Here is a 24953-nt window from a genome sequence, read left to right as displayed (position 1 = left end):
AACAATTGTACAGCAATGAATCCAGTAAACTAGACGCTGGTTGCCAAATAAATTATTGGACAGAAACTACGCATTTATAGCACTAAATGCAAACCAACAGAATATCACCATATAGTACCTTTCTATACAAAAACAATTAGCAACAACCGAGTATACAGATAAAACATGGCTGAGTAAGATTTGTATTTCGTGGGAACTCAGAAAGGCGAAAAATTCAGCATACTTATTTCAGCACACGGACACCTCGCGCCACTCAGGCGGTGGCATGGACCTGTCTAGCGTAGGTAGCTGTTTCCAGCACTTCAGCACCTCGCCCATTATTGAATGCAACGGAGTTCAAGGCTCCTGTGGTTTCTTTGCCACTCGAATGTCTCATTGGCTCATAGCCACTGAGCACCTACAGCCAATCACGCCACAGGTGATAGAGGGTGATACTGAGACTCGGACGAAGGCATCCCGGTGCAGTGTCTGTTTGCCCAATTGAAATTATCGCCCAATTCTTGTGCAATTAAAATGTAACTCCGTGTGTTAATTTGTTTATTTATGCTTGTACGTATACGGAATTCCGAAACATCTGATCGTTACAAAACACAGCTTTTCATATAATTTCAGTTCATAGGCTCCTACCAAGAGGGTACTACAAAACAAGACGGCTTGTTCCATCATAGGTCTGAAGTCCGTCAAAAAAAATTTTCTTAGTGCGATGAAACTCTCTTTTGACCATAAGTTTTGCAAAGCTATTGAAGCAATTTTTTGGAGTAAACTTGATTACAACCGTTTTTAATATGAAAACAATTTTTTAAGCAGTTGTTTTCATGTTGAAGCAATTTTTTGGTGAAAAATGAAAACCACAACCCTAAAATTGAAAGAATTATCAGAGATCATAAACCACATGCATAGTATTTTGCAATATAAAGCAACTCCTTAGAAAATTTAAGCTCAACAAGATCAATCAGACGCAGATAAAAGCTATCTTAAACAAACACAGTAATTTACAAAAAGAAATTGACGCGATGATCGAGGGGCAAAATGAGGTAGCAAAGAAATGATTGATTCTTTTCATCTGGTTTTTTTCATTGAAATTACGCTCAACTGATGACAACTATATCAATTAGACACAGGATCCAGTTCAAAATTTTTCTCCGAAAAATCTACCGAATATCAAGAGGTTATCAAAAATTTGAGTCGATGATTGTCAAATTTTGTCCACAAAACGTTATCGAATATCATGATGTCATCAAAAAATTTGAATCGATGGTTATGTTAAATTTTCACTTCTATGTAAGAAACTTGTTTGAAAATTTGGAAATTTCTCTAATTTTGAACAATTCACATCACAACAAAATCTATCCACGAAAAAAAATACGTTTTGTACTCAAATACTGAAGAATTTTGTGTTTTATTCACCTCATGCAAGTTGATTCTCTGTTTGCAAAGTAATTTACAATACAATGAAATTTGGGTCAGCTGGAGGAAATACGTTTTTCAACGTCAATATAGCATAAATTATCACAGTTGCACTGTTGAGAAAGATGTTCATTTTTCTCAAATGACTTTTCTGTACTATCTAAAATAAATTCCCCATATCTGATTAATTTCGCTAGTCGAAGTCGAATAGAACCCTTAATTAACTAGTAGATTTGCTTTTGGCTAGTGTATTGCAGCCAAAAGCGGTCTCACATTGTGTGGTCAATATTAGAACAAACTTTTTAATATTAGAACAAACTTGACTTGTTCTTATTATTGAAAGTGGAAACACAAACGGACTTCCATAAAACTTCAATTGAAAAGGCTGCTGATCAAAACCATACTATTTGAATAGCGCAATCACCAAAGTGAATTTAATTCTGAAGAAAGGAGGTTGAAAAAGAACGTATTTTCCGTTTTTCTAAAATGGTCGCTTTTCCTGTTGTTATTTTTGAACGCCCCTCAGAACGTTTTCGGTTATATTAGTACCTAAAAAAGGAGGATTACAATCAAGTGTGTTAAAATTTACAGCATCATCATGCGCAAAAATTAACAAGAAAAGATTTTCAACTTCCCCAATAATTTCGGCATTTGGTTTCATTTCTAAATCGAAAATAGACAGGGTGATATCTTCCCCAAAAATTTCGGCATTTGGTTTCATTTCTAAATCGAAAATAGACAGGGCGATATCTCAAAGTTTCTTTTAACTGATATTTGCGGTCAACTTAAGGTTAACCGAGAGCTGACAATTTAAAGGTAAATGACGAATCAGAAACAAAGAATATAGATCGGAACAAATTTTCTTCCTGCTTTCTCACATTATGTTTTCTGTTGTTCTCGTCTTATACATTCCATATTGGTCAATTCTCCGGAAATTCAATCAAATCAATTTTCAAATGAAGTACGGGAGGTGGTTCCGGGAACTTGCGTAGGTCACCTTAGAATCTTACAAAATTTTTAATATCCCCATACCATTTCTTTTGAAAACAAACAGTCGCTGCCAAAAAAAGGTCCGCAAATTTCCACACAAAACAGTTTGCGACCAGAGAAACCACCAAAGAGATGAACAGAAATTTCCAACTTCGTTGGGTTCTTTCCTTTTTCTCTAGAAATTAAGTTGTATCCCAGTGTTCATTTGAAAAATGCTTCCGTCAAATGAAATCAAGGAACCAATTAATGCAATAGTTAATAATTAATCAATATTTTACTCAAATAACAATTAGTTTCAAAAATCATTTCAAAATTTCAAAAAAGGAAAATAAAAGTTTTAGTTTGAAGCAAAATTCGGACAAAACGCAGTGCTTTAACCCAAAAAAAACGTGATCACTTGATGATTACGTTGTCAAGCAAAAGTATTATGTCGAACTTAGCCGTGTAATTTGTATTGAGTGTGCGGCTACCGAGCCAGTATGCGTAGGGCGGCTATCGACCAATCAAATTTTGGAGGACAATTTCAAAAAAAATAGCATCAACAACTATTAACTTATTAAATTGTGATCGGTATATCTTAAAACCATTGTTATATATCTCAATAAAATCTGTCGTCTCAACTATGAGTTGAAACGTTGATTAATGTTGTGCAGTTGCTTGCAAAACACAGTGCATGGATCAATTGCTAAAAACTATAGAACTTAGAAACCAGATAATCAGACAATTAAACATAATTGGAAGAGCCCAGAAGGGTCCGCTGAAGGGTTTATCCGAAATAAAACATGTGAAATTTCAATGAATTCATTTAAAAAAAACGCTATAAATTAAACATTTTGATTATTATCCAGCTATCAGCTAATAGTTTAAATAATTTTTGAAAGAGCGCATATATACAGAAATTGATATTAAACGTAGCATTTTTTACCCGCAAGCGTTGATAAACAATTTAAGTGACCACAATTTATGAGGTAACGTGGACAGGATAAGAAATAATATGTTTTGAGAAAACGTAAACAAAAAAACATGAAACACTGAACAAAGAACTGAAACTTGCCAATTTCTTACCTCGGTAACGCCTATAAACATTTTTTAGTGAGCACCTAAGATATTAAAATGCAGAAGCAACCGGAAATTTTCGTTTTGTGTAAAGCAAGCTGTGATATCTTTGTAGTGTTGGAACTGCAAATTTTTTACCATATGGTTGATACTTTGCCTTGATATCTTCCATTAATATTGCGCGAAATCACAGCTCAAGACAGCGACTTTGCGCAATATTAGGTGTCCATATTAAGTCAGCCAGGATCTTTTCTGTTTTTCCCCAGTCCAATATAACCAGTCTGTTTGCACCCCCTATATATGTACTTTTGGTCCTTAATAAAGGCCCTTCGAGATCCCTCATATTAGTCTTCATAAATTAGAGATCATAAACCACATGCATAGTATTTTGCAACATAAAGCAACTCCTTAGAAAATTTAAGCTCAACAAGATCAATCAAACGCAGATAAAAGCTATCTTAAACAAACACAGTAATTTACAAAAAGAAATTGACGCGATGATCGAGGGGCAAAATGAGGTAGCAAAGAAATGAATGATTTTTTTCATCGGGTTTTTTTTTACTGAAATTACGCTCAACTGATGACAACTATATCAATTAGACACAGGATCCAGTTCGAAATTTTTTTCCGAAAAATCTACCGAACATCAAGAGGTCATCAAAAATTTGGGTCGATGATTGTCAAATTTTGTCCACAAAATGTTATTGAACATCATGACGTCATCAAGAATTTGAATCGATGGTTATGTTAAATTTTCATTTCTATGTAAGAAACTTGTTTGAAAATTTGGAAATTTTTCTAATTTTGAACAATTCACATCACAACAAAATCTATCCACGAAAAAAAATACGTTTTGTAATCAAATACTGAAGAATTTTGTGTTTTATTCACCTCACGCAAGTTGATTCTCTGTTTGCAAAGTAATTTACAATTCAATGAAATTTGGGTCAGCTAGAGGAAATACGTTTTTCAACGTCAATATAACATAAATTAACACAGTTGCACTGTTGAGAAAGATGTTCATTTTTCTCAAATGAGTTTTCTGTACTATCTAAAATAAATTCCCCATATCTGATTACTTTGGCTAGTCGAAGTCGTATAGAACCCTTAATTAACTAGTAGATTTGCTTTTGGCTACTGTATTGCAGCCAAAAGCGGTCTCACATTGTGCGGTCAAAATTAGAACAAACTTTTTAATATTAAAACAAACTTGACTTGTTCTTATTATTGAAAGTGGAAACACAAACGGACTTCCATAAAACTTCAATTGAAAAGGCTGCTGATCAAAACCATACTATTTGAATAGCGCAATCACCAAAGTGAATTTAATTCTGAAGAAAGGAGGTTGAAAAAGAATGTATTTTTCGTTTTTCTAAAATGGTCGCTTTTCCTGTTGTTGTTTTTGAACGCCCCTCAGAACGTTTTTGGTTATATTAGAACCTAAAAAAGGAGGATTACAATCAAATGTGTTAAAATTTACAGCATCAATATGCGCAAAAATTAACAAGAAAAGATTTTCAACTTCCCCAATAATTTCGGCATTTGGTTTCATTTCTAAATCGAAAATAGACAGGTTGATATCTTTCTTTTCAAAATTTCTTTTATCTGATACGTGCGGTCAACTTAAGGTTAACCGAGACCTGACAATTTAAAGGTAACTGACGAATCAGAAACAAACAACAGAATATAGATCGGAACAAATTTTTTTCCTGCTGTCTCACATTATGTTTTCTGTTGTTCTCGTCTTAGACATTCCATATTGATCAATTCTCCGGAAATTCAATCAAATCAATTTTCAAATGAAGTATGGGAGTTGGTACCGGGAACTTGCGTAGTTCACCTTAGAATCTTACAAAATTTTTAATAATATCCCGATACCATTTCTTTTGGAATCAAACAGTCGCTGCCAAAAAAGGTCCGCAAATTTCCCCACAAAACAGTTTGCGGCCAGAGAAACCACCAAAGCGATAAGCAGAGTTTTCCAACTTCGTTGGGTTCTTTCCTTTTTCTCTGGATATTAAATTGTATCCTAGTGTTCATTTGAAAAATGCTTCTCTCAAATGAAATAATTATTAACTATTGCTTTAATTGGTTCCTTTAACACGGCTAAGTTCGACATAATACTTTTGCTTGACAAAGTTATCATCAAGTGATCACGTTTTTTTGGGTTAGAGCACTGCGTTTTGTCCGACTTTTGCTTCAACCAAAAACTTTTTATTTTATTTTCCTTTTTTGAAATTTTGAAATTATTTTTGAAACTAATTGTTATTTGAGTAAAATATTGATTAATTATTAACTATTGCTTTAATTGGTTCCTTTAATCAATATTTTACTCAAATAACAATTAGTTTCAAAAATAATTTCAAAATTTCAAAAAAGGAAAATAAAATAAAAAGTTTTAGGTTGAAGCAAAAGTCGGACAAAACGCAGTGCTTTAACCCAAAAAAACGTGATCACTTGATGATTACTTTGTCAAGCAAAAGTATTATGTCGAACTTAGCCGTGTAATTTGTATTGAGTGTGCGGCTACCGAGCCAGTATGCGTAGGGCGGCTATCGACCAATCAAATTTTGGAGGACAATTTCAAAAAAAAATAGCATCAACAACTATTAACTTATTAAATTGTGATCGGTATATCTTAAAACCATTGTTATATATCTCAATAAAATCTGTCGTCTCAACTATGAGTTGAAATGTTGATTAATGTTGTGCAGTTGCTTGCAAAACACAGTGCATGGATCAATTGCTAAAAACTATAGAACTTAGAAACCAGATAATCAGACAATTAAACATAATTGGAAGAGCCCAGAAGGGTCCGCTGAAGGGTTTATCCGAAATAAAACATGTGAAATTTCAATGAATTCATTAAAAAAACGCTATAAATTAAACATTTTGATTATTATCCAGCTATCAGCTAATAGTTTAAAATATTTTTTGAAAGAGCGCATATATACAGGAATTGATTTTAAACGTAGCGTTTTTTACCCGCAAGCGTTGATAAACAATTTAAGTGACCACAATTTATGAGGTAACGTGGACAGGATAAGAAAAATAATATGTTTTGAGAAAACGTAAACAAAAAAAACATGAAACACTGAGCAAAGAACTGAAACTTGCCAATTTCTTACCTCGGTAACGGCGATAAATTTTTTAGTGAGCACCTAAGATATTAAAATGCAGAAGCAACCGGAAATTTTTGTTTTGTGTAAAGCAAGCTGTGATATCACCTTTGTAGTGTTGGAACTGCAAATTTTTTACCATATGGTTGATACTTTGCCTTGATATCTTCCATTAAAATTGCGCGAAATCACAGCTCAAGACAGCGACTTTGCGCAATATTAAGTGAAGTCATCGAGGATCTTTTCTGTTTTCCCCAGTACAATATAACCAGTCTGTTTGCACCCCCTATATATGTACTTTTGGTCCTTAATATAGGCCCTTCGAGATCCCTCATATTAGTCTTGATGAATTCACCGATCTAAAAGAAGGCACCGGTAGATGATTGGATGGATTTTTGTTTCGGGTTGTCAAAAAACATCAGCGCCATAAAGCTATTCCTGTGAAAAATTGTAAAAACGGTTACCTGACAATGTGCTCAATGTTCCACTATATCCAATTTATTCCCTTTGATCTCTTCGTTCATTAAAACGAATTAGCACTCGGTATTTCAAGTATATTTTATCATACTTAAATGGATAATTTAATATCACAATCGGTTGTGATAGTTTTACATCAAATCACACGAGCCACTCAGGCATACCCATGTCCCGCGAAGCAGTGCCAAATCCACTAGCTTAATATAATGCTAAATAATCGTTCCGGTAATTTCAACTTTATGATAAACAAGTAGGCTCGTTAATGTCCGTTCGAACATAATGTTCCGACCTGCGCTCATCTACATTTTCGACTTAACTGTCTTTTGACTTAAGTTTTTGACAAAGAGCTAATCAAAAACAGATGTTCGAGTTTTAAAAAATTTTATACAACCAAACTATTTATTCATTTGAATAATGCCATGCCTCATTACGACGAGATCTGCCACTAGAAACACTACAAGAAAAAAACAACAAAAACAAATTTCACTCAATATCATAATTTAAAAGCACCTAGTAACAACGTCAAATTACAATCAGACAAAACGCTAACTACACAGATTTACTTTTTCCTAACTACACAGCAGATGGGAATTTCCCTTAATGAGACTAGGTAACAAGTCGACATAAGGAAGAAATAATCAGGAGAAATTCAAAAATCAATCAACATTTTTTATACCAAATAATTTAAAAAGTCTTAAAAATCATTAGCTTTTAACAAAACAATTATTGATAAATTTACTATAGTCATAAAGAAAACAATAGTACCTGTCTCTCAATAGACTAAGCCATATGAACGGACTAAAGATGCAGAGAAACTCAAAAAATTACGAACAACAAATTAAAAACAATGCAAAAACCCAAATTAGTGAAGCCATTAAAATCATTAGCTATTATCTGATTATTGTGTATTTTTATTTCAATTTCTAATTACACTAATTCAGCTAAAATTTTACTGAATGAATGAATAAGTTCAATTGAGTCACATTTGAAAATCATTGGGATCTGTTATTACGCGATTGTGCTACAGGAAGAGAAAAAGAAATTCAAAAAAACACCACTCACTATCTTTAATGAACACGCAAATATTGTCCAACAGACAAAAATCATCAGTTACCTCAAAGAATAAGTAAACATGTTAATTTTTAAAATACAAGGAATGGTTTGGGACCTCTCAATGATGAGAATACGTTACAAGTTGACGAAAAGAACAAAAACTGAAAAAAATTGAAAAAATGCTTTAAAATCTTTAAAAAGCATAACATCATAAACTGTATGACTATTCCGTATTAACAGACTGCTTCGGGAAACATCATTCATTCAATCCTCAATTACAAGCTCATGAAACCAGCCAGCATTTTACGGAAACAGGCAAAAAAGCATATCCAAAAAAAAATTGAGCAAAAGTGTCGCAGCTCTTAAAAAAAGAAGAAAGTTTCTACTTTCAATAAATTTTTATTAGCAATGGGATTTCGTTAAAACAATTTGACCAAAATAAATCAACAAGCGTGCACAAACACATTAAAATCACGAAAATTTTGAGAAAACTCGTAGTAACAAAGCCATTAAATTCAATAGCTTTCAACGGAAGCTAATAAATACGCTAAGTTATGCCTCGATTGGACCACAAGGATGTTTATCATTCAAAAGTTGTCAATAAGGCATTAGAATAAATCATTGACAATGAAAACATCAAAAAATACAGGCAAAATCCAAAAATTAAGTAGAAAAGTGCGAGAAGAAAGTGGAAGCTATTTAAACCATAAGCTTTTCTCTGAAAACTTTATATGATTGATTGAACGTCTTCAATGAGCCAATATGCAACTATCAATATCCGGATAAAGTGTTAAGATCCAAAAAGGAAGTTAATAAATACGCTTAGTTATGCCTCGCAGGAGAACAAGGATATTTGTCATGCATGGGTAATCAATAAGACATCACAATAAGTCATTTGACAATTGAAACAAACAAGAAATACAGGCAAAACCAAAAAATCAGTAGAAAAGTGCGAGAATTAGGCGAAGCCATTTAAACAATAAACTTTTCTCTGACAACTTTATCAATGATCCACTGAACGTCTTCTCTAAGCCAATAGGAGATATCAATATCAGGAAAATGTGATAAGATTTCAAAAGAAAATATGCAAAACTTTTTCTTAAAATTTTCAAAACTTTGGCGTTGAACTCGTCGTTAGAAGATAAAACCGCTAATCAGAATAAATTTGGTTGCAGTAGAAAGGAAGGGGGTCCTGTCATTACTGAGAGTGACTTAGAGTTCACGAAAATGAGTTTATGATCGATTAATGTTTAAAAAAATTCTCGAAAAATGATTGAAAAGTCTAAACAGCCATTAACTGTCCACTCAAATCTCTAGATAAGTTCACTTATGGCTCATTACGGAACCATTCACAATTGTAGTTAACAAGTCTATACCATAGGACTCTAAAAATTTAGTAAAACCTCAAAAAAGAAAACCAAAATTTCATTTAAGATTACGAGTCAAAGCTGAAAAAACGAGCGATTCCTTGAAAACAAAATTTTTGTTAATTGGGCTTCATTTGACTATAAATCATGTTTTTCATTAACGGAACTTAGATATGAAAAGTAACTAGTCTCTGAGTTAATCAAGAAAACAAGAAAAATATGAAAAGTTTTCTAAAAAGCTCTCAAACAGAATTCTATGAGACCAGATATAGTCTTTTTAACACCTTTCGGCTAATAGGAACTCAAAATTGGATCCTTTTGTGGCGTGAAATATAATTTTGATTTATTATTTTAATACAAGAAAAATGACAATAAAAGTGAACAAAATTATGCCAAATATGCCGTATTCACACAGAACTTCCCTCCTCGATAACTCCTCGAAAACGAATTTAAAAAACCGTTCAATTCAAATTCTAATCTGGACGAGCTGTTTATTGATACCACTCACATTTTTCTACGATGAATATATCGATCGGCCAAAATTGTTTTAACAAAAAAAAACATTTGAGTATATAGTTCCTCCCCCCACTAGTGGGGTCGGAACAAATATTGGGTATATTTTGGGTATTATGTAATTTTGAAAACTTAATTACCGTGTTATTTGTCTTCCTCAGTCATTTAAACCCACAGTTTATTCACCCCGAAATCAGTTTAACCAAATCTTTTATCTATTTCGGCATCCAAAAGAACAATTAGCAAAGCTAAAGCTCAAGGGACTTAAATAACACAAAAATAATGACGTTCAAGAGTGCGGCTTTGAGCAGCTTGCGTTCGTTTGAAATCAAAGAATACTGACGAGACCGCTTTTTAGAACAATGCCTTTGATCGAAAAGAACACTTGACAAAACTGACTTCTTTTATGTTGCACTTTGATTTGAATCAAAAAAGTTCAAAAACTGTTCTAGTCTAGAAAAGGAAAGAACCGGTTATTTTCAAATGAAATGATGTAAGCTAAATTTCAAAACCTACTGTCTGAGCAGGCATAAAAACAGCAATCCAAAGCAAAATTCAACTGTGTTTAACAGAATTTTCAATGAAATCCAGATTGATATTTTTCCTAAAAGCTACGGTGTGCAAGTTTCATATCTAAATGCTGCAAAACTATGCTCCCAATTAGGGGTCCCATAATAAGATTAACGCCCGGGATCAAATTCCCTAATGAGTCACGATATGAGGCTTCGACGTAACTCCGTGAGGACGCAAGGAGGACGCCAACTCAAAAATATTAAGATGGATTTCAAATTTAAATTAAAACGAAAACATAAACCCAATAATATACACAATAAATACACAACCAAGTCAAACTGGCACTAGCCCTGAAAAATTGTATATCAATTTCATTCCTGTGAATCTGCATCCAGTTTTGCATTTTCACTCACATTCTCATACTTCTTCTTTGGGAACGTTTGCCTGGATGAGGAAATCAAAAAGTTTAATTTTTGCACCGCAGCGTCATTTTGTAAGTTAGCCAAAAGTTTCTAAAATCCGGTGTGGGATCCGCTGAACAAGGCTTGCATCCCAGAATTGCAGCCCTCAACAGCATTAGTCGCTCTGGCAATTCCCTCAATGTCTGCGTCTCTTTCATTCCAAATTTGTGGGGGAATGTAGAAAGACGGTTCAATAGTGGACACTTGATAATTTGATTGGAAATATAAACGAAGCTATTCTATTTTTTCAATAACGAAGCTATCTAAATTCTGTTGATCCACCACATTAGTTATTTCCTCGTCAACCATTCAAAAGATTTTTCAATTTTCCTCATTTCTTTCGAAAGCTAGAGGAGGGATAATTTTAACCGCCAGGCACACTTCATGATTTTCTGGCACCAGCTTTTTTAATCCAAGTTCTCCGATTTTACTAACAAAATTTTGGGTTAAATGAAAATAACAATCCGATAGCATTGAAGCTGGATGATGTTTTTGACAGGCATTAATTGGGGCAATTTCGAAATCTAACAGAACCTTATCGGGCTTACAATCTGGGGCAAAGGTTTCTAAGGCATAAAGTAATCAGCTGTATGTTTTTTCCGTTTTGTTTGGAGGGAGGGCATATAAACAAGCAGGAGCAATAGCGAGAACAAATACGTGAAGGGTGCATATTTGAAAGAAGTTTTTAGGCGACAATATAAAGGTTCCATCCGCAAGCCAAAATTTGGAGCCTTTGAGAAGCGATGTCACATACGGATCACCAAAAATAAAAATACGCTCGTGGTCATCTTTTCCGCTGCCATACCACAAAATCTCTTGAAGCGTATCGACTATATCAAAATGCTGGTCCGATGGTTCATGAATTGACACTGTTTTTATATTCTCAAACTTTTTATATTCTTTCTTAAACGCGGCGATGTTTGTGTTAAAATTGGTTTTGACGGCAAAGCATACTGGGTCGAGAGAACGTCCGTTTTCGGTAACATTGCGGACGCTACAGCTGCTGCGGGCGTTAGGTTTTCACTCAGGGCTTTAATCTCTTATAACTTTTCGAGTGGCTGGCTTTCCAAACGAAGCATTGTGATTAAGCTCACCGTTTACGCGAATAAGTTGGTCAGCTTGTGTAGAAGCGAAAACCCGCCACTTGTAGCTTCGATATTTCGAGCAATTCCAGGCAGTGGTAAATTTATTTGTTCTAACATAATTGTCAGGTGTGATCATGATTGTCAGGGACATGGAGCTAACGACTCAATAGATAAAAGCAAAACTATATCAATTAGCGAATTAGTTATCTCATCTAGTCCTCAATGGGGCAATTAAAAGCAATTGAAAAGCGGATGGAACTCAAGAAAATTTCTTGTTTCATTGCATTTTGAATTCAATATAACTGCCGACTTGAAGTTTACAATTTCTTCCAAAAACAAAGAAATATTGGTTGTAGAAGGCCATGAGTTTTTTGTTTTTGGAAGAAATAGTAAACTCAAAGTCGGCAGTTATCATGTTGAAATCAAAATGCAATGAAACAAGAAATTTTCTTGAGTTCCATCCGTTTTTCAATTGCTTTTAATTGCCTCATTAAGGACTAGATGAGATAACTAATTCGCTAATTGTTATGGTTATGATTTAATCTATTGAGTCGTTAGCTCTATGTCTCTGAAAATTATGATACATGAATTTACAGATTAAAATCGGGGTGAAATGATTGAGGTGTGAAAAGTATGTTCACACCTCGGTCATTTCACCCCGATTTTATCTAAATAGAATTGATTGAGGCCTAATTATCCTCAATTATAGGAAGTTTACAGCCGAGGTAAAACAATACAGGGGTTAAATATTTGAGGGGTTAAATAATGATATAGGGGTTAGAAAATAGGGGGTCAAAAGAAAAGGGGTGAAAAAATAGAACACCGTTGGGGACAATAACAGAAACGATCCTACATCAGGGCAAGATAGCCATTAGGTGATAAATTTTTAAAAATTTGCAGTACCAATACGGTAACCCCAACTTTTCCAATTCTCAAGTATTTTTGGGCTACCTCTTTCATGAAAACAAAAGCTGGTACCTCGAGAGTTGACTTTAAGATTTTTGAAGATGACCTATAAACGATTCGACAAGATGTCACAAAAATGCGAAAAGTTGGGACAACTTGGTAATTTTGTCTCCACCTTGGTCTTTGACCCAACCAACAAAATTGCAGTAGTGCTGTTTTAGCAAGTTGAATGCAATGAATTTTAATTTATAAAATTGAACTTTAAAGGGCACCAATTATATCCAATCAGTGATACTCTAATTAGCTGGCTCTCCATTCAGAAAATTCTTTCATTGGGGACTGAGCTTTCAAAAATTGTCATATAGGACTGGGCGCTAGCGGAAAAAGATACTAGAAAATGTGGTAACCTTGGCCAAAGTCAGAGAATTCAGGAACAACTCCAATTAGATTCAGATACGCTTCTGCAGGTAATGGGGGTAATACCACAACACCAACGTCACAAAGGCAGCCATATAACCATCCGGCTTCCCAACACTTTATCACCAATGTCACCATGGTGTAGTGGTTATCACGTGTGCCTCACACGCACAAGGTCCGCGGTTCGAGCCCGCGTGGTGACAATCTTTATTTTGTTTCCATGTTATACTTGAGTTTTTTAGACTTCTAAATCTGACAATATTTTCTAGAGCTTGAAATATTGCGCGCATTCCTGTTTAGCTTCAGAATTTTATCACTCATTTATAATACAACACAACTGCCAAATTATGCTCTAACATATAGCACGTTTTGTTCCAAAATAGTACACTTACGCTTATTGAAAACTTGGGATCTTTTCCGTTTGTGCCCCCCCCCCCCCCAGCTTAGTGGGCGCAATTTATTTGCAACCCCCAGACGCACGTGCCATTTTTTTAACATAATAATTTACTATGTAATGGCACGTGCTCTGTTACTGGGGGTCGCATAACGTACTGGGGGGCACAAACGGAAAAGATCCAAAACTTGGTTCTGAATTGAACGAAAACTTTCCGGTGTAACACAAGAGGAGGTTCTACATAACAAATCTTTCCTATTTCAGCGCCTCCAACAACGCTTGTTTAGCGGATATATACCAAAAACTGTTAATATACCATTTAGGTATACTCCATAAACTGCCAAAATACATGATCAACGCAAAGCTGTTAACATAAAAATTTCAGTTCAACGAAGTGAACATAATAGACCAATTCCGAAAAAGAATCCAAGGCATTGAAAAAAGACACGAATTTGACCTTAAGACTAAAAGAAAATGTCTCACGTCTAAGCAAAGAAGGGAGTTCACAAAAAAGAGATAGGACAATGAAATGGGATCTAGCAAAACAGCAGCTTAAACGATTTTGAAAAAGTAAGTCTAATGCAAATAATTTCCATACAAATCCACACAAAACAAAGGAATATTTTATGACACCTGAAGGCCATCAGAAGCATTAAACTATAAAATTCAAACAATGCATGGAAAACAGCAGCATTCACTGCTATTTTCGTATTTTTGGGGATAGTTAATTATATTTGGCTCCTTCAACATCAATGCTGTCACAACATCGTAGACCCATAGAAATACATTACACGAATAAAATGACATGGTACTGAGTACATATATTGAGCATTATCGCTGTTTTCCGCACATGTATTAGGACCAGGAAAGTAAGCGAGAGGAAATCTGACACGCTCAAACGCTGGTATATACGTCGGTAGTTTTCGTTCTCTAAGTGTGTGTAACCTGGCGACAATTCTTTGATTCTAATCCTTTGATCTCGTCCCTGTTTTCCACACGTTTTGTTTTTACTGAGGGATCTTTATGAAATTATTAAGCCGGAGATTTTGTTTAGAAAATTGTAAGTTGTAAATTGGCTCATTACGGAACCATTCACAATTGTAGTTAACGAGTCTATACCATAGGACTCTAAAAATTTAGTAAAACCTCAAAAAAGAAAACCAAAATTTCATTTAAGATTACGAGTCAAAGCTGAAAAAACGAGCGATTCCTTGAAAACAAAATTTTTGTTAATTGGGCTTCATTTGACTATAAATCATGTTTTTCATTAACGGAACTTAGATATGAAAAGTAACTAGTCTCTGAGTTAATCAAGAAAACAAGAAAAATATGAAAAGTTTTCTAAAAAGCTCTCAAACAGAATTCTATGAGACCAGATATAGTCTTTTTAACACCTTTCGGCTAATAGGAACTCAAAATTGGATCCTTTTGTGGCGTGAAATATAATTTTGATTTATTATTTTAATACAAGAAAAATGACAATAAAAGTGAACAAAATTATGCCAAATATGCCGTATTCACACAGAACTTCCCTCCTCGATAACTCCTCGAAAACGAATTTAAAAAACCGTTCAATTCAAATTCTAATCTGGACGAGCTGTTTATTGATACCACTCACATTTTTCTACGATGAATATATCGATCGGCCAAAATTGTTTTAACAAAAAAAAACATTTGAGTATATAGTTCCTCCCCCCACTAGTGGGGTCGGAACAAATATTGGGTATATTTTGGGTATTATGTAATTTTGAAAACTTAATTACCGTGTTATTTGTCTTCCTCAGTCATTTAAACCCACAGTTTATTCACCCCGAAATCAGTTTAACCAAATCTTTTATCTATTTCGGCATCCAAAAGAACAATTAGCAAAGCTAAAGCTCAAGGGACTTAAATAACACAAAAATAATGACGTTCAAGAGTGCGGCTTTGAGCAGCTTGCGTTCGTTTGAAATCAAAGAATACTGACGAGACCGCTTTTTAGAACAATGCCTTTGATCGAAAAGAACACTTGACAAAACTGACTTCTTTTATGTTGCACTTTGATTTGAATCAAAAAAGTTCAAAAACTGTTCTAGTCTAGAAAAGGAAAGAACCGGTTATTTTCAAATGAAATGATGTAAGCTAAATTTCAAAACCTACTGTCTGAGCAGGCATAAAAACAGCAATCCAAAGCAAAATTCAACTGTGTTTAACAGAATTTTCAATGAAATCCAGATTGATATTTTTCCTAAAAGCTACGGTGTGCAAGTTTCATATCTAAATGCTGCAAAACTATGCTCCCAATTAGGGGTCCCATAATAAGATTAACGCCCGGGATCAAATTCCCTAATGAGTCACGATATGAGGCTTCGACGTAACTCCGTGAGGACGCAAGGAGGACGCCAACTCAAAAATATTAAGATGGATTTCAAATTTAAATTAAAACGAAAACATAAACCCAATAATATACACAATAAATACACAACCAAGTCAAACTGGCACTAGCCCTGAAAAATTGTATATCAATTTCATTCCTGTGAATCTGCATCCAGTTTTGCATTTTCACTCACATTCTCATACTTCTTCTTTGGGAACGTTTGCCTGGATGAGGAAATCAAAAAGTTTAATTTTTGCACCGCAGCGTCATTTTGTAAGTTAGCCAAAAGTTTCTAAAATCCGGTGTGGGATCCGCTGAACAAGGCTTGCATCCCAGAATTGCAGCCCTCAACAGCATTAGTCGCTCTGGCAATTCCCTCAATGTCTGCGTCTCTTTCATTCCAAATTTGTGGGGGAATGTAGAAAGACGGTTCAATAGTGGACACTTGATAATTTGATTGGAAATATAAACGAAGCTATTCTATTTTTTCAATAACGAAGCTATCTAAATTCTGTTGATCCACCACATTAGTTATTTCCTCGTCAACCATTCAAAAGATTTTTCAATTTTCCTCATTTCTTTCGAAAGCTAGAGGAGGGATAATTTTAACCGCCAGGCACACTTCATGATTTTCTGGCACCAGCTTTTTTAATCCAAGTTCTCCGATTTTACTAACAAAATTTTGGGTTAAATGAAAATAACAATCCGATAGCATTGAAGCTGGATGATGTTTTTGACAGGCATTAATTGGGGCAATTTCGAAATCTAACAGAACCTTATCGGGCTTACAATCTGGGGCAAAGGTTTCTAAGGCATAAAGTAATCAGCTGTATGTTTTTTCCGTTTTGTTTGGAGGGAGGGCATATAAACAAGCAGGAGCAATAGCGAGAACAAATACGTGAAGGGTGCATATTTGAAAGAAGTTTTTAGGCGACAATATAAAGGTTCCATCCGCAAGCCAAAATTTGGAGCCTTTGAGAAGCGATGTCACATACGGATCACCAAAAATAAAAATACGCTCGTGGTCATCTTTTCCGCTGCCATACCACAAAATCTCTTGAAGCGTATCGACTATATCAAAATGCTGGTCCGATGGTTCATGAATTGACACTGTTTTTATATTCTCAAACTTTTTATATTCTTTCTTAAACGCGGCGATGTTTGTGTTAAAATTGGTTTTGACGGCAAAGCATACTGGGTCGAGAGAACGTCCGTTTTCGGTAACATTGCGGACGCTACAGCTGCTGCGGGCGTTAGGTTTTCACTCAGGGCTTTAATCTCTTATAACTTTTCGAGTGGCTGGCTTTCCAAACGAAGCATTGTGATTAAGCTCACCGTTTACGCGAATAAGTTGGTCAGCTTGTGTAGAAGCGAAAACCCGCCACTTGTAGCTTCGATATTTCGAGCAATTCCAGGCAGTGGTAAATTTATTTGTTCTAACATAATTGTCAGGTGTGATCATGATTGTCAGGGACATGGAGCTAACGACTCAATAGATAAAAGCAAAACTATATCAATTAGCGAATTAGTTATCTCATCTAGTCCTCAATGGGGCAATTAAAAGCAATTGAAAAGCGGATGGAACTCAAGAAAATTTCTTGTTTCATTGCATTTTGAATTCAATATAACTGCCGACTTGAAGTTTACAATTTCTTCCAAAAACAAAGAAATATTGGTTGTAGAAGGCCATGAGTTTTTTGTTTTTGGAAGAAATAGTAAACTCAAAGTCGGCAGTTATCATGTTGAAATCAAAATGCAATGAAACAAGAAATTTTCTTGAGTTCCATCCGTTTTTCAATTGCTTTTAATTGCCTCATTAAGGACTAGATGAGATAACTAATTCGCTAATTGTTATGGTTATGATTTAATCTATTGAGTCGTTAGCTCTATGTCTCTGAAAATTATGATACATGAATTTACAGATTAAAATCGGGGTGAAATGATTGAGGTGTGAAAAGTATGTTCACACCTCAGTCATTTCACCCCGATTTTATCTAAATAGAATTGATTGAGGCCTAATTATCCTCAATTATAGGAAGTTTACAGCCGAGGTAAAACAATACAGGGGTTAAATATTTGAGGGGTTAAATAATGATATAGGGGTTAGAAAATAGGGGGTCAAAAGAAAAGGGGTGAAAAAATAGAACACCGTTGGGGACAATAACAGAAACGATCCTACATCAGGGCAAGATAGCCATTAGGTGATAAATTTTTAAAAATTTGCAGTACCAATACGGTAACCCCAACTTTTCCAATTCTCAAGTATTTTTGGGCTACCTCTTTCATGAAAACAAAAGCTGGTACCTCGAGAGTTGACTTTAAGATTTTTGAAGATGACCTATAAACGATTCGACAAGATGTCACAAAAATGCGAAAAGTTGGGACAACTTGGTAATTTTGTCTCCACCTTGGTCTTTGACCCAACCAACAAAATTGCAGTAGTGCTGTTTTAGCAAGTTGAATGCAATGAATTTTAATTTATAAAATTGAACTTTAAAGGGCACCAATTATATCCAATCAGTGATACTCTAATTAGCTGGCTCTCCATTCAGAAAATTCTTTCATTGGGGACTGAGCTTTCAAAAATTGTCATATAGGACTGGGCGCTAGCGGAAAAAGATACTAGAAAATGTGGTAACCTTGGCCAAAGTCAGAGAATTCAGGAACAACTCCAATTAGATTCAGATACGCTTCTGCAGGTAATGGGGGTAATACCACAACACCAACGTCACAAAGGCAGCCATATAACCATCCGGCTTCCCAACACTTTATCACCAATGTCACCATGGTGTAGTGGTTATCACGTGTGCCTCACACGCACAAGGTCCGCGGTTCGAGCCCGCGTGGTGACAATCTTTATTTTGTTTCCATGTTATACTTGAGTTTTTTAGACTTCTAAATCTGACAATATTTTCTAGAGCTTGAAATATTGCGCGCATTCCTGTTTAGCTTCAGAATTTTATCACTCATTTATAATACAACACAACTGCCAAATTATGCTCTAACATATAGCACGTTTTGTGCCAAAATAGTACACTTACGCTTATTGAAAACTTGGGATCTTTTCCGTTTGTGCCCCCCCCCCCCCCCAGCTTAGTGGGCGCATTTTATTTGCAACCCCCAGACGCACGTGCCATTTTTTTAACATAATAATTTACTATGTAATGGCACGTGCTCTGTTACTGGGGGTCGCATAACGTACTGGGGGGCACAAACGGAAAAGATCCAAAACTTGGTTCTGAATTGAACGAAAACTTTCCGGTGTAACACAAGAGGAGGTTCTACATAACAAATCTTTCCTATTTCAGCGCCTCCAACAACGCTTGTTTAGCGGATATATACCAAAAACTGTTAATATACCATTTAGGTATACTCCATAAACTGCCAAAATACATGATCAACGCAAAGCTGGTAACATAAAAATTTCAGTTCAACGAAGTGAACATAATAGACCAATTCCGAAAAAGAATCCAAGGCATTGAAAAAAGACACGAATTTGACCTTAAGACTAAAAGAAAATGTCTCACGTCTAAGCAAAGAAGGGAGTTCACAAAAAAGAGATAGGACAATGAAATGGGATCTAGCAAAACAGCAGCTTAAACGATTTTGAAAAAGTAAGTCTAATGCAAATAATTTCCATACAAATCCACACAAAACAAAGGAATATTTTATGACACCTGAAGGCCATCAGAAGCATTAAACTATAAAATTCAAACAATGCATGGAAAACAGCAGCATTCACTGCTATTTTCGTATTTTTGGGGATAGTTAATTATATTTGGCTCCTTCAACATCAATGCTGTCACAACATCGTAGACCCATAGAAATACATTACACGAATAAAATGACATGGTACTGAGTACATATATTGAGCATTATCGCTGTTTTCCGCACATGTATTAGGACCAGGAAAGTAAGCGAGAGGAAATCTGACACGCTCAAACGCTGGTATATACGTCGGTAGTTTTCGTTCTCTAAGTGTGTGTAACCTGGCGACAATTCTTTGATTCTAATCCTTTGATCTCGTCCCTGTTTTCCACACGTTTTGTTTTTACTGAGGGATCTTTATGAAATTATTAAGCCGGAGATTTTGTTTAGAAAATTGTAAGTTGTAACCCGTTAAAAAATTTAGAGAGCTTTCAAGCAGCATTCTGTAGACTCCGAAAACTAGAATGCACAATACAATTACATTAGAGATATCTAAAAACATCAAATATTTTAACGGACAAAACTGAGCTTAGAACAACAAGCAAAGGCTTACGGAACAAAAAACACCAAAAGATAAAGTGAAAAATGCATATACACTGTGCTTATGTAACTAACACAAACAGGAAAGCTCGATAATGCGCAATCGCACATAATGTTCCGACACAGCTCATTCATATTTTTGACTTAATTGTCTTCCAAAAGAGGACGAGCAAACTTTCAAAAAATTAAATTTATCTCGAAAATAAATGGTGTCTGAAATAAAAGCTGCTATCAACTCAGAACAATCAAACGAATTTAAAATGCCGCTTCAGAAGGCCGAGGAAATAAGCCACTATCGAGAAAAGAAAGCAAAAATCAAATATTAAATACGACCAAAACTCAATGCCTATTTTTCGAAAAACAACGAAGTCAAGATAGCATCACATAAAACCTAGATTGAATCAACTAACTTGTACCTGATTAAAAAAGCTATGCAACCTGTCCTCAGTGAGACTAGGTAACAGAAAAAGGGTAAAGTTAAAAAAAATACTAATTTTCTGGAAAACAACTAATTTTAAAGTCATGAAAACTATTAGCTATCAACTGACATAATTAAAAAGGTTCATCCTAGACTCCAGAAGAAGCCATTGAGATCGCTCATTATCAAATTATTTCTTACAACTAATAAAAGAACGACAAATAATGTCAAGGGAATATTCAATGAAAATTTGCTAAAAATCAGTGCACAAGCAATTAAAATCGTGATTTATAAACATATGTATAACTAGGCCTGAAGTCATCGACAAAGAGACCTGTATTTAGTTTGCTAATATGACAAGAAACCAAAATTAAACCAATATTGGCAAATATTCCAATATCACAATTTTTTTGAAAGCTTGTGAATCAATTTTCTCCCACTAAAGAAGATGCGATCTGTTATCAATGAAACTAAGCTACGAGTTTCGTTTAGCTATGGACTGAAACAATTAGTTATGGACTGAAACATTTGAATAGGTTCATTTATACCTTCATAGGAAGCAATTGTGACCTGCCATTACCAGTAATAAATCAGACTAAAAAATGAAAAAGAAAGAAAAATACAGAACGGGAAAATCAAAAATTAAATCAAATTTATTCAATTAAATTTTGCGAGAAAAAAGAGTTACGAGACTGTTAAAACCGTAATTTGTTCATTATGAACCTTAGATAAGTTCAATTGAACGTTATTTGAACGCCATTTTTGAGATGTGTTGTCTAATTAGTAAAATAATAACTGATGCCCAAAAAAAATATATGAACACTCGTAATATCGAAGCCAAAAAATCATTTCTTAAAAAAGTAAAAACAGTGACAAGAATTTAAACCAGCAGAAAGATGTGGCCTCTCGGCGTGGACTGGGCTAATTGACAAAAATGAGATAAAGTGGAAACACTTAAAAATTCCACTGTTTTTGTTCCGAAAAGAAATATTTCCAAGCTCCATAAAAGCAATAAGCTTTCAACTAAAAACACTAAAAACATTAAATTGTAGCTCCATAGGACGCAATTGGACTTTCCATCAGCAAGATTAAGCGGCAAGACTACAAAATAACAAGAACATAGCTGGCAGATTGCCAGAAAATAGCAGCAATAGCTTCGTAGATCTGCGGTCTAAAAAACAGTAAAAACGACAGAACAAAAAAATCGTCTTTTCATTGAAGGCTGATATGTTAAATTTTGAATAAAAATCTGTATGTTTTTGCTGCCTCTATTAGCTGCTCCCAAATACCCTTCAATTAGAGTGACACACACACCCATTTCATCTTATCTCTTTCAATTAAAGTAAATAAAAGTCATTTTCAAAGTGATTAAGTCATTTTTTGAGAATGAGGCAAATCAAGTGTGACCAAAAAATTAATCACCCGAATGAGCAAACAACCCGCTCCACTAAGAGCGAAAAATGACGTCACGCACGCACTTCAGTTGAAAATGCATGAACGAATGAACAAAAAGCAGATTTAAAGTGGTTGTGACGTCACATGGTCGTAACAAAAATCTTGACGACGAAATAAAAAAAAACAAGAGAAGGCCAATAATAGCCCAAGCTATCGCTGTGCGGCTATTAAAAACAATTTTACCCAAAACAGTGTCTACTTAATGTCCAACGGTTTTTGGTCAGCGCTAATTAACAACATAAACCGACAAAAGTCGGAAGAGTTGCTCTTGAACGACAGGCGAGGCAATTTAATTCAGGGGCTGTAGCCTTGAAAAAGTCACTTAAGAAGTACAAGAATGTTCTAGAAGAAAAGCGTAAAATTTTCCAGCGGAAAATTTGCATAAAAGAGACACACACGCTTACAATAATTGCTATGAACTTCGTTCAAGAGCAATTAATCAATCTGCAAGTGTCAGATTGCTGCACCCCTGGAAAGCGATCTGATTCTACAGGTCACACTTTTAGCAGAAAAAACCCAGAGGAGACAAATCAAAAAATTCAAGAGTGATTAATACGAGATAGAGAGCAAAACAAATTCGATAGTTATATAGATAGAAAGAAAAACTCTATTTGGTGTGAGACAAAAATTCTTTAAAACAAAAATTTTAAATATCCTTTAAATTGGTGTTTCACTTTCTATTACCTTAAAAACAATTTTTTTTGAAGAATTAGCACAGCGACAAAGTTCTATTTTAATTTTATTATCCGTGCAAAAGACCTTTATGACAAAAAATCACTTTGATGGTCTTTTTGGAAGTTCTTGGTTTTTCTAATTGCTGTAGTATTCAACGTGACATACCGTTATCCCTTTGCTGCCGAAGCGTAATCAAATAGCCATTAAATAGATAGAGAAATCAGTAATAGACCTCAAATATTGATCATAGCCGGCAGATTGCCGGAAAATAGCCACCGTTGACGCTCTTGACGCACATGGGGACTGAAACAGAAAAAGAAAAAGCAAGAGATAAAAATTGACAGACTTTTTCCCCTAAGTTTAAAAACTCTTATTCGGTAAGCGGGTTTCAATTGAATTTTAAAAATACACTTAATTCAGCTTTAAACTAAACGCGACTACGCTGAATAAAATTTTCAGCTAGCTATCGCTCTAATGAACTTTGATAACCCAGTGCACTATGATTTAATGACCGGGATTTATCGGTTTATCCCTTTACTTTCGATTTGGTCTTTTGACTTAGACTGTATTCACTACAATGCGTAATTAAATACGTGAAAGAAATTAAAATCAATTCAGTTGAAACAGTAAGTGAGGTAAGTCACAAGTCAAGAGTTAAAATTGTGACTTGTGTAAAACAAAGAACGTGATCAAAAGTAAAGCGAAATAATAAAAGGAGAGCGCTTAAATAATAGCCGCTGAGAGGCTGACCCTTCAGTGTGAGGCAATCTAAGAGTGATGCGATCTAATCTGAGAACTTCAGAAACAAATTTTTGAGCAATTAGCACATCAAAAAAGTTCATTAATTTTATTACCCCAATAATTACCTTATAATTCTTTCGCTCAAAACCCTAATTTCAAAATTAACTCAATTGATAGCAATTGCTCTAATTATTTTGCGGTCCTTAGAAAGAGTTGCGTGAGCCAATAAAATTTAACAGAAAAACGACATCTTGGCAAAAACTTTAAAAATGTACATTCTTTGTTTTTTTCCTATACGATTATCTTTGTGTTTTTTCCTATACGATAAGGTTGACCCGATAATTCTTTCGCTCAAACGACTCGCTTCAAAATAAGCTCAATTGATAACAAAAAATTGGACCCACGTGCATTGCATTGTGGGAAATATGCAAAATAACTAACGAAGCAGCAAGTTCGCGTGATTTTCAAAAATTTACAATAATAGGAAAAAACAGAACATTCGCAAACGCATTTTAAGACATTCGAGCATTAAAAAGATATTGGAAACTGCCAAGCTACCACCATTTCTGTTACCATTAAAAGGGTATCTTCTTAAAAACTGTTCTGATCCTTTCGTTAAAAATGCCATTATCTCGATAATCAACCCGGAAACAATGATGACCAATTGCTGAAAAGAAAGAAACAATCAAATGCAGATAGAAAAGAACATAAACCACCAAATGTCGCATGAAATGATCTCGAACGACAGGCGGGGTCATTATCTCGAACGACGAATTAAATTGGAATATTTGATTTGAGAAAAAACGACAACTAAAACAGTTTGATCAAAATGCTAACGATTGAAAATTTCCGGGTTAATTGGTATGTTTTCTACCTCGCAACAACTTACTTAGAACCAAATTTCAACAACTTTCACATAGATATTATAATTACGAAGACGCAATCGGAAAATTGTTTTTAAAATTATTTTCAGTGAAAAGATCGAGTTTGTTTAGAATAATTTCTTGTGAACAATTTGTAGAAAGCAACGACAAAACTTCAGAAGTTTCAAGATTTTTCAAGTTTGATAATGCTTCGGTAGTACATGACTGACAGGCAAGACAAACAAAACTCAATAATATTGGGCTAATTTCTCTCAAACGACCGGCGAGCGGTTGGCTTCGGTAGTAGCAATCTCGGGCTTAGGAGTGCTAGCATTAGAGGGATTGTTGATGGCAGGGGGCGTGACTGAGGGGGTCATACATTTAGGATTAAGAACTGCCCTTCACATCATGAAATTGTCTCCTCAAAACCGTTTTGATG

At 34.7% G+C, this 24953-nt stretch overlaps 2 protein-coding genes and 2 non-coding genes across 4 annotated transcripts in view; 3 read left to right on the top strand and 1 right to left on the bottom strand.

Annotated features, from left to right (window-relative positions):
• Nucleotides 1-593, top strand: part of LOC142342831 (uncharacterized) — a 30749-nt gene extending 30156 nt beyond the window's left edge. Inside the window, exon 29 of the mRNA XM_075394431.1 lies at nucleotides 233-593. Within this exon, the coding sequence (XP_075250546.1) occupies nucleotides 233-484 (252 nt within the window). The 3' untranslated portion in view covers nucleotides 485-593. The remainder of the gene's footprint in view (nucleotides 1-232) is intronic.
• LOC142342839 (small nuclear ribonucleoprotein F-like) overlaps nucleotides 1-24953 on the bottom strand; it is a 537554-nt gene that overhangs the window by 42857 nt on the left and 469744 nt on the right. The gene's annotated exons all lie outside the window — the stretch shown is intronic.
• On the top strand, nucleotides 13495-13567 carry Trnav-cac (transfer RNA valine (anticodon CAC)). Its single transcript has one exon. It is a non-coding gene; the product is annotated as a tRNA-Val (tRNA).
• Trnav-cac (transfer RNA valine (anticodon CAC)) lies at nucleotides 18894-18966 on the top strand. The gene has a single exon. It is a non-coding gene; the product is annotated as a tRNA-Val (tRNA).

The sequence above is a fragment of the Convolutriloba macropyga genome, chromosome 7 (assembly GCF_964194025.1).
Source record: "Convolutriloba macropyga chromosome 7, txConMacr16.3, whole genome shotgun sequence".
In the NCBI taxonomy this organism is placed as follows: Eukaryota; Metazoa; Xenacoelomorpha; order Acoela; family Convolutidae; genus Convolutriloba; species Convolutriloba macropyga.
This window is presented reverse-complemented; position numbering and strand designations above follow the sequence as displayed.